This window comes from Rhincodon typus, chromosome 9, assembly GCF_021869965.1.
Source record: "Rhincodon typus isolate 14 chromosome 9, sRhiTyp1.1, whole genome shotgun sequence".
Lineage (NCBI taxonomy): Eukaryota > Metazoa > Chordata > Chondrichthyes > Orectolobiformes > Rhincodontidae > Rhincodon > Rhincodon typus.
The window spans coordinates 13,198,795-13,209,099 of record NC_063340.1 but is presented as its reverse complement, the minus strand read 5'-3'; the positions used below and the strand labels follow the sequence as shown (position 1 = coordinate 13,209,099).

At 39.8% G+C, this 10,305-nt stretch overlaps 1 protein-coding gene across 1 annotated transcript in view; it reads left to right on the top strand.

Annotated features, from left to right (window-relative positions):
• LOC125483979 (ral GTPase-activating protein subunit alpha-2-like) overlaps window positions 1–7,494 on the top strand; it is a 42,492-nt gene extending 34,998 nt beyond the window's left edge. Inside the window, exons 8-10 of the mRNA XM_048600909.1 lie at window positions 4,630–4,728; window positions 5,490–5,645; window positions 7,462–7,494. Of these exons, the coding sequence (XP_048456866.1) occupies window positions 4,630–4,728; window positions 5,490–5,645; window positions 7,462–7,494 (288 nt within the window). The remainder of the gene's footprint in view (window positions 1–4,629; window positions 4,729–5,489; window positions 5,646–7,461) is intronic.
• The last annotated feature ends 2,811 nt before the right edge of the window (window positions 7,495–10,305 follow it).

The window sequence follows — 10,305 nt, the reverse complement described above, 5'->3', positions numbered from 1 at the left end:
CCAGCTCTACACCTTGTTATCTCAACATTTCGCAAATGTTTGAATACAGATTTTGACCGGACACTTAACCCATCATACATGCTGAAACACTCAACATTGTAAATTGTTCAATAACCGCTGTCTCATTAGTTTGTTATATTTATTAATTGTGTTAAGATACTTTGGGGTAAATTTTGCTTTTAAAGATACTTGCGCATTTGAGGTTTTCCGATTTTTTTGTGATAAGGGCTGAATGTATGAACTGATAATGTTGCAATGAACAGAATGGTATTTGCAACCTAAGCGAACAAGGAGAGCAGCTATTTATCTCCTGAACCAATCAAATTGTTGGATTGAAAGGAGATGGGCTAAGAATGGACTACGAATGTGAATTACAGCAGGTAAATTCAATGTTGAAACAAGTGCAGAAAGATAAATAAAGCAAAGATTAGATTAAAAGGATGAAGAAAAAACCCTTGGGCGACTGTCTGTGTGGAGTTTGGACATTGTCCCCGTGTCTGTATGGGTTTCCTGCTGGTGCTCCAGTTTCTTCCCACGGTCCAAAAATGTGCAGGCTTAGGTGGATTAGACATACTAAATTGCCCGTAGTGTTCAGGGATATGTAGCCTAGGTGGGTTCTAGGGGGATTGGACTGGGTGGGATTCTCCAAGAGTCGGTGTGGACTTGTTGGGCTGAAGGGCCTCTTTCCACACTAGGGATTCTATGATTCTATATAATTTCACTAAAAATCTGGTCAGTTCTTCGAGGGTAAGCTCTAGTGAATTGTCTCCTGTAACCCTTTCGCCTTTGTCTCACTATTTATGCGCCATGCTTCTCTGCTGTTGCTGTCAGGCTATCTTTTACTCACTGCCGTGCAAATATTTGCCACTGCCAAGACCATGCAGAATTTCCAAACCCAGTGCCATCGTGGGGGTTACCATTAACCAGAAACTTAACTGGACTTATCACATAAACACAGTGGCTACAAGAGAGTTCAGAGGCACAAGTCAGCAGTGTGATTCAATACTCTGCACTTGCCTTGATGGGTGCAGCTGTAACAATGTTCAAGCTTGACAATATCCAGGGCAAAGAGGCCTGCTTGTTTGGAACTACATCCACTCCCTCCACCACAGTGCTCAGTAGCGGTGTGTACTAGCTACAAAGATGCCCTGCAGATATTCGCCAATGATCCTTAGATAGCACCTTCCAAACCTACAGCCACTTTTATCTAGAAGGACAAGGGCAGCAGATACATGGGAACACAACCACCTGCAAGTTCGTCCAAGCCACTTACCATCCTGACTTGGAAATATATCACCGTTCCTTCACTGTTGCTGGATTAAAATCCTGGAATTCTCTCCTGAAGGGGATTGTGGGTCAACCTACACCATGTAGACTGCAGCAGTGCAAGAAGGTAGCTCACCACCACCTTCTGAAGGGCAGCTAGGGATGGACAATAAATGCTGGCCAGCCAGCAATGCCCATGTCCCAGAAGTGAACTTTTTTTTAAAAAAAAACTAAAGCCCAACTGTGTGCAAGGTTAATCGCTGTCAAACATGAATAGCCGTGCATAGAACAGTTTGCCTAATAGGAGGGAAATGAAAAAGAAAAGATTCTGACAGCATATCAGTGGTATGGTTGACACTTCATTGGAAGTGAATTTCTCATTTGTAAATTTATTGCTACTTTACATCATCATATGTCTAATAGACTGTCATAGTAACTACAGCTACAAGAATGCTGATGCACAAGCTAACCAAAAAAGAAAAACTGCAGGTGCTGGAAATCTGAAAGAAAAACAGCAATTACTGGGAAAACTGAACAGGTCTGACACCAAGGGTTCTGAAGAAGGATCGGTGGATCTGAAGCGGTAATTCTGCTTTCTGTCCACAGATGCGCAGGCTGCCTGTTCTTGGCACCATACAGTGCTAGAACCCTGTCTAAGTGAGTGCCAGTCTTTTCCTAATGCCTAGTCTAGCATCACATCTTGCATTATTCAACATGAAGCATCAACATAAAGCCTTCAAACAGATGAAAACAATAACTTTTTTTGAATGACACGAAGTGCAAAGAAAAAACAAAAAAAAATTCTGCATTTGCTCCTGGGACTAAATAGGGTGGTGCTTACCTTTTTGAACAACAACAAATTTATAGTCAGTAAATAATAGTCAGCCAAGTCCAGTTTTATTGGGAGTGGGTATAAACCATGTCAGTCTGGCTCGTCGCACCAGATGCTGCGTCGCTCTGCCCTGTTGAAAGTAATGCTCTTCCTCTCAATGTCCTTACCTCCATCCTTGGAAGACTGCTGCCACTCTCCCAGCTGTTCAGCATGTGTAACATTCCCTCTTTGCCCGCTCCAGTTGTATGTAGTACAACATGCAAGGATTATGTGGCTCATTCTGTCTCGACTTGTGCAAGGCTCCTGCAAACCAATTCACATATCGGAACCTCATCTTCAGGAGGCCCATCACCTTGTTCCACAATGACTTTGGTAGAGGAATGGGTTGCATTACATTTACACGTGGCCTTGGCTTCAGTTGAATAGTGAAAGGATGTCCTTGGTCTTCCATTTGGATTGTGAAAGGATATCCTTGTTCTGCAGTAGCCCTCTTTGTAAGGCATCCGACCCTTGAAATGAAACAGGTACCTTAGTGTCTCAAGGATATAGGCATCAAAGCAGCTTTGAGGGTAGCTGGTGCAGATCTGTAAGAGGTGGGTGCCTGATGATCACAAATGACTTGTACTTTGGTGGAATCGGATCCTCTTGTATTGATGGAGTCTGCGTTAGGATCTGGCAATCTCAACATGATGTGACAAAAGTGCCTTGCCATGGGGCTGCCAGCTATATTGGCAAATGTTACTACCTTGGCTGTAGTACAGACCTCATAACAGGAAAACAAGAACTAGTGTGATCTGTCACACGCTTCATCATTATCAGCCTCGATATATTTGGGGCTCAAGATTAAGAGATCCCGCACAGTTCCTCAGTGGATTCCTGGAAGCAGCCAATCGCATAAAAATGTAATGTATCTGGCACCTTGATGGCTACTGAGTTAGGGTGGTCAGCCATCCCTTCAAATCCCACCTCCTGCTCCAGCAGATATCACAGTTCTGTGATGGTATCTTGGGCATCCAGCTGCAGTGGTAATGTGCCGCAGTCATTTGGAGAAAATGGCATTGAGGGACACAGGCTCTGGACCTCCCCTTGCTGAAAGAATCTTTAGATAAGGCCACTTCAGGTGAAACACATTTTGCAATTTCCTTCAAAACTTCCATCAAAAACCTTAAATCCTTGTTACCCAGCTGTTGACCTCTGTTAACAGAATTCATTCCTTCCTATCCGCTCAGTCAAGGGCCCTTTAACATTTTGTATGTAAAGACCACATCAGATTTAGATGAAGATGGTATTACAGAGGTATCCAAAGTTGCTGTCCAAGCTGTGCCGCTTCACCATTGGCTTTGTGCAACAATAGCATTCTGTCTACCTCTGTACTAAAATATCAAGTTGCTGTGTTTATGTAGTAGGTATGAATTAAATTCACCACAAAGTCAAACTCTTTCAAGTGTACAAACTCTTATTTCTCTTGTAAATAGCCAGCCAGTGAAATTTAATCTTTAAGTTAGTGTGGAGTATGGAGCTCAAGACCCACAAAAGGTCATAGTGGTAAAAAAGAATATCTGCATTTAAAAAAAAAACATTTTGGACGTGTACTTGGTGATAAAACTTAAATAGGTACAGTTCATGAGCTGTAAGATTTGATTTGACTGGATGGCTCCTTTTCAGCCAGACCAGATACGATTTGTTAAAACATCTCCTCCTGCACCGTAACACTTTGTATGTTTAAATGTTAAATATCAATGAAAGCTCAGATATTTTGTCTGATAAGGGCCTCAATATTTCAACCACATTTTGGAAACCCTATTTCTAAGCCAGATTGGACAAATATATACACGTTTACTTACATTCTGGAGGAATTATCCTTGTGATCATCTGGGCCATGAATCATCTCTAGCATAATCTAGGCATTCATACAGCCAAGTGAATTAGCATTGAAACCACGGTCCATTTTCACAATCATTTCTGTCATTTTCCAGTATTTGATGACTCTGGAGCCACTTTGTTTGTAAGGTGAAGGGATTGACATACCAGTTGGGTAAACACTTGATATGTTGTGGGTGCAGGTGGAGTTCAAATTGGTTACAATGATGGTGGGGTGTCAAGTATGTGCCACACCCACATCCTTTCAAAATCTCAACTGGTAGCTGTGAAAATTATGCTTCGCTCCTATACCATGTTGTTTTGATATGGTGTAGCGACTGTGAAATATTCCATCATTAGGACTAGTGCTTGAATTTCACCTTAATTTATTGTTTTGCAGCCAAATATCCAAAAGATACAGTTAGAGTAAGTCACTAAGCAATATAGCTTCAATTTTTAAGTTTTTCTTTGTTAGGAATCTTCACGGGAAACATAATTGAAGATTATTTGAATGGCAGAGCAGACTCGATGGGCTGAATGGCCTACTTCTCCCACATCTTATGGTTTTGGTAAACCAAAGTGGCTAATTTAACAGCTAATCTATTATATTGTGTTGTGAGCCACTTGTTCTTTTTAACAGGCCTAAGATTGTTTGTGTTTTTCTTTTCTAGGTTAGAGACAATCTGGGTGTCAGTCTGGATAATCAAAATTCGCCACAATCTCCAATTCTCATTCCACCTCTTCGTATGTTTGTGTCCTGGTTATTTAAGGTAACCTGGTATAATTCCTCTGATTCTAAAAGTTGCACATTGCAACTTGGAAACAAAAATTTGTTCAAAGCAGACTTAGTCAGCACTTGTGATGAGAAACGTCAGGTCAAGGTTTCAGTTGTAATCTGTTATCAGAACTGTGAACTACAAGCTGAGTGGGCATTTCAACTATGTTGTGGGATGAAGAGAGAAGTTGTGGTAAAGAACAAATACCAGTATGTGGAAAACATTAATGGGCCAGTTATTTGAGGGTAATGAAAGTTATAATCATATTTTGGTTTATTTAGAAATGAGATGAATGAAGAGCTATTCCATTATTTTGCTTTCTTATTCCATTAAATTATAAGAATATACCTTTTTCTGACAATGATCTATTATCAAATTGGAAAATTCCTTTCACTTTACTTTTAATTTCAGTATTCCATTTGGCTGTAAGACACTTCTAAATTTTGTTTTGTACAAAAGTCAGTAAATTCCAATTAAATATACAAATGAAAGCAAAATGCGGCATACGTTGGAAACCTGAAGTATTTAAAAACACAGAATGCCACAAATACTCAGCAGTTAAGGCAGCATCTGTGGAAAGAGAAACAGAATTCACACTACAGATTGATGTGCTATTGATTTTGATACAGTTTACATACAGTAAAATGGGCATAAGTGTAGTGTAGATCAAGACATTTTTTGAAATGTAATTAGAGATTAAGTCTAAGCTTTCAGAAACTGTGACTGTTTAATTGTATTGTTGTCACCTTTTTAAGGCAACGACTCTGCCCAATGAATACAAGGAGGGAAAACTGCAAGCATACAGGCTAATCTGTGACATTATGACCAAACGCCAAGATGTCTTGCCAAACTCTGATTTCTTAGTGCACTTTTATCATGTGATACACCGAGGCATTGTGAGTGAGGATCAGGTAATAAAATCATTTGTTTTGTAGACAGCGTTGTTCAAGTTTTAATTTAAAGTCAAAATAAAGTGTATTGTAATACAGTAAAGTAAACTATGAATATTCCAAAATAAATGTGAAGAATAATTCTTGGAAAAACCTTTGATTTTAGTAAAATAATTTATCGAATGTTAAAAGCAGCTGAGTTCTGTTTTATGCATTGCATGCCAAATTTATCATGGTAGTAATGTGCTTATTTTATTTGACAAACTGTTGTACTTCTGACCTATTTAAGGTTTTTTTTTAAAAACCTTGAATCCTTCTCTAGGTTCAGGTGTGAGACTGTTTATTGAAATTTCATTTCCACATTTGTATGATTCGGAATGCCAAAAAATAAAAATTAAGCATAAGGAAGATTGTCACAAACTTTGAAGTCAGAAAGAAGATATCAAGTATAATTCTATGATATACTTTCAGAATTTGGCGTAACACGGTTCGCCAAAAGAACTGTCACTGCACTAATAATCAGAGATCCATGTAATATTCTGGGGACCCAGGATTGAATCCCACCAAGGCAGAGGTGGAACTTAGGATCCAGTACAAGTTAGGATATAGACAGTAAGGTTTTGGATGAATCAAGTTTCCAGACGGATCAACGTGTCATGTCTGCTGGGGAGAGCTTTGTAATAGCCTTTTTTTAAAAAATGCATGAATGTTCAGATGTGCTAAGGGAGAGCTAGAGATTGACAATGCTACAGAGAGGCAAATTGGCAGTCTTTGTCTTTCCATTACCAAGACTATGAGCTGGGAAGGTTAGATTGAGCTATCTGGGACACCAGATAGTTTTAAATAAATATGGTTTAGTTTTAGATGGTGACCTAAGAAAGAGGTGAAAATCACTGGCTAGCAATTGGAGTTTATGGGAAGGGCTGAAGTCAGTTGAAATTGTAGCGGAGGATCTTTCTGCTCACCAAATACAGGATACCTGATAAGAATCATGACAAATCAAAGACATGGGAGGGAGTCAAAAGAAGGTGAAGCTGGGGGGTGGGGGTGTCATTTTAACATTTTCTGATGTTAGATGATGTATGTACACTTCTGTATAGAGAACGTTTACACTGTTTCTTTCATGTAAATTTAGGCTTCACTCTTCAACAATATTGGCTAACAACCTCTAATTTGAAAACTTCTTTGAACCCCCTCGGGCTTAGCTGATATTAAGCTATTATTGTTGGAGATGCACAAATGAAGTTCTAGACTTATCAGGTGTCTATAATACTGGGCTCAGTTTGAATGGCGGTAGTGACTGGGTGTTTTTAAATTTCATCCTGTTTAATGGTATTGATCGTTCATGCTTTCCTTTACAATAAATTTGTAATCACCTATACTCCAATTGGCAAGGGTAGCAAACTTACCTTGTTTGGTATTCGTATGGCAGAAATTTAATAACCTTGCAAAACCTATCACTCATAACAAACCATATCTGATTTTATTATACTTGTTCTGCATTTTTAGCATATTGAGATTGATGTTTCCATTTCTGTGCACTAATGGAGCTCACTAACATGAGTGTCTAGTTCCCACCTCCAAACTGAGACATGAAAGAAAATCTGGAGGAGGAGTGTTACAATTTTGCCACTGAGAGTCAGATACATATTAACATTTTAATTTGTGTATGGTTAGAAGATTTTAGACAATGCCCTCTGTATATTTCCAGTATCACTGGTGCATCAGATTATCATGGGTTCACGTTCCAGTTTTCCATTGTTTTTAGTACCAGATTTTCCATGTTACCAATGTGACATTTTATTGCTTCATCTATTTGAGTCTTTCTCTCATATAGTTCAAGTACTATATGCTACAGAAACAGCACTAACGCATGTCTAAGTGAAGAAGACTTCATGGTTCTCTTGTCACTTAAGGCACGTGGCTTGTCAATGACAATTGGATTTTGCTCCCTCTGACAAGAAAGAGGAGACAGATGGCAAGCTCCTCTTTTAGCAGTTCAGTCTTTATAAACTGTAACAAAAACAGGCATTATTGGAGAAACTCAGCAGGGCTGGCTGTGTAGAGAAAGCAAAATAATCATTTCAGGTCCAGTAAAACCTCATCAGAACAGTTTATAATCTGTGTTCTGTCTGCTGTTATGAATGTCATGTTTTTAAGGAGAAATCAGAATCATTTGGAGTAGAAGCTTTATTTCAAGGGAATGTTCCAGTTTCATCTGGCTTGTCACTGGAATTGGATACTAGCTAATTTTGTCAGTACAGTTCAAGAGGTTGAAGTGCTGATTATATAAAAGTAAATGCTGAATGTTGTGGATGCAAGAGCCTATTTTACTACCCAGGACGTTGTGCTATCAATTTGTCTTAAGTTTCCAAACTTGTGGAAGAGGCTGATGGTGTCATTTTTTTTGTTAACTAAGTGCTTATTTGAAGAGTGTGTATTTTTAAAACCATTTATGTTCGTAAGCCTTTACGCATATGCCCTGAAGCAGGCAGTTTTGGGAAGCTCCAGCATCAATGAAGTAGCAATTTGTTTCTAATTAAGTGGTGATTTACTCCAGTGTAGTTTGATCAACGTAATGATTTTTTTTTTGAATAAAGGTTGTTGTAGCCATCATTCACTGAATAGCACTTGACTACTAATAGCTGTTTTTTGAGAAATGTATTTAATGACTTCATAGAATGTAGTACCAAATTGTTTGATATGGAGAGTGGTTGTTTACTTCCCCAGCCTCCATCATTGAAAATAAATTTGGGTAGGTAATTGTGTTCAGGCAGTCAAGATGTGTAAATGAAGTTTGGAAATTGTTTCATGCTAGACATGTTTCACCAGACAAAGAACCTCAGTATTTCAGTCCCGTTACTGCAGTCCCCAAGCAAACTTGGGGCAGAATTTTCCTATTTTCATTTAGTTTTTGTTGAGTGAGACATATGGCATCCAGTCTCACAGTAACTTTTTTCTCTCAATCTTCTGCTTTTCACCTCATTAATTGTACAGTGCAGCTCTTTGGCCCTATTCTCATGGAATTGCAGAGCACTTGCCATTGCCCAGACCTAGTGGCATTCATACTGCTGGCACCATATTTAAAGCCCAGCTGCAAATTACCTTGGGTTGCAAGCCAGAAACTGCCTATTAAGATGTGACACCCAACTATTTACACTTAGGAAATGGGTCAGAAAGGAAAGCTTGTATCCCACTTCCCAGACAGGAGCCTGGAAGTGCTAGTGGGTAGAATATTGGGAAGCAGGGCAGTCCCTTTTCTTGCTGACCACTGCAGGAGGCCAAGTCACCAAATGCAGCTAGATTGGACCTAGCTAGCAGCTCAGGTCAGTGCTGTGCCCTGGGTTTAAAGGAGCACCCAGTAATGCAGGAAGAAGGCCAGTGATCTTATGCACCCCACGAGGGGAAGTGCTGCATTATGTGCATGCAATGGCACCCACCCACTTTGTCCTCCTCAAGTGATGTCCCTATGTCACTGACCTACTTATTATCACTGGGCTAGTTTCATGAGATGTATAGGACTGATCTCTGCACGAAAAAACAATGCAAGTCAAAGAAACTGGCAGCCTCTAAGTAAATGCAAAGGTGAGCATGAATGCAACAAGCTATGAGCTATGAGATGCATCCATTATAGATGCATGAGATAAGTGCTCCCTGAACCCAAACCAACCTGGCAGAAGTATGCCAACTGTGTGTGACTCCAAGCACCATAGTAACATGTTTGAAGAGTTGAAGTGCTGTCAGTTGCTCTGACTTTAGGCAAAATGATATGCAACTGGTGGTTTCCTACTGCTGAATTGCATCAAGGAAAGGTCAGGAAGGTTGGTGGTCATGAAGCACGCAGGCAGAGTAGGATAAAAACTGAAAGAACTGCAGATGCTGTAAATCAGGAACAAAAACAAAAGTTGCTGGAAAAGCTCATCAGGTCTGGCAGCATCTATGGAAAAAACAATCAGAGTTAATGTTTCGGGTCCAGTGATCCTTCCTTGCAACTGATGGTAGCTGGGAAAATGTTGGTTTATATGCAGAAGATAGGGAGGAGGATGGGGTAGGGAGTAAACGATAGGGTGAAGGATAGAGCCCAAAGAGAGAGAAGAGCAGTTGGGTAGACATAAGAGTTGATAACGATCTGGCTAGAAGGGTGAATAGAAGTTAATGGGTCGATGTCGAAGTTGGCCTCATCTGAACGTATGCAATGGAGACAGAGAACCTGAGAGAATGGGGTGGAGCCTTTACAGGGTGATGGCTGAGAGAAGCCATCGGAGAGGACCAGCTGCTAGGTAGCCACCTTTGACTTGCATGTTGGGAATTTGCACTGTCTAGTTATTTTTTGGGGGCAAGTTACAGAATTTGTAATGATGTATAAATAAGGTCAGTTAGATTTGTGATGACATTCGAATTTGTGGAAATATGACAGTCACCATTCAATAGCACGATTCTGAAGTCACCATTTAAAGGTTAAGGGAAAAAATCAAGATTATTTCTCAATATTGCAGCTCTGATTTTTTTTTTTTGGTTTGCTCTTTCTGTATTTTCTCATCTTTCTTAAAGTTGTCCATACCAAATCAGGAAGGGGAGAATTTCCCCTCAGTTTCTAACTGACCTGACCTGAACTTATTAAATCTACACTGAAGTCCAAGCAGTCTTCTCAGCATAGATCATACAGATACACACAGGTCAA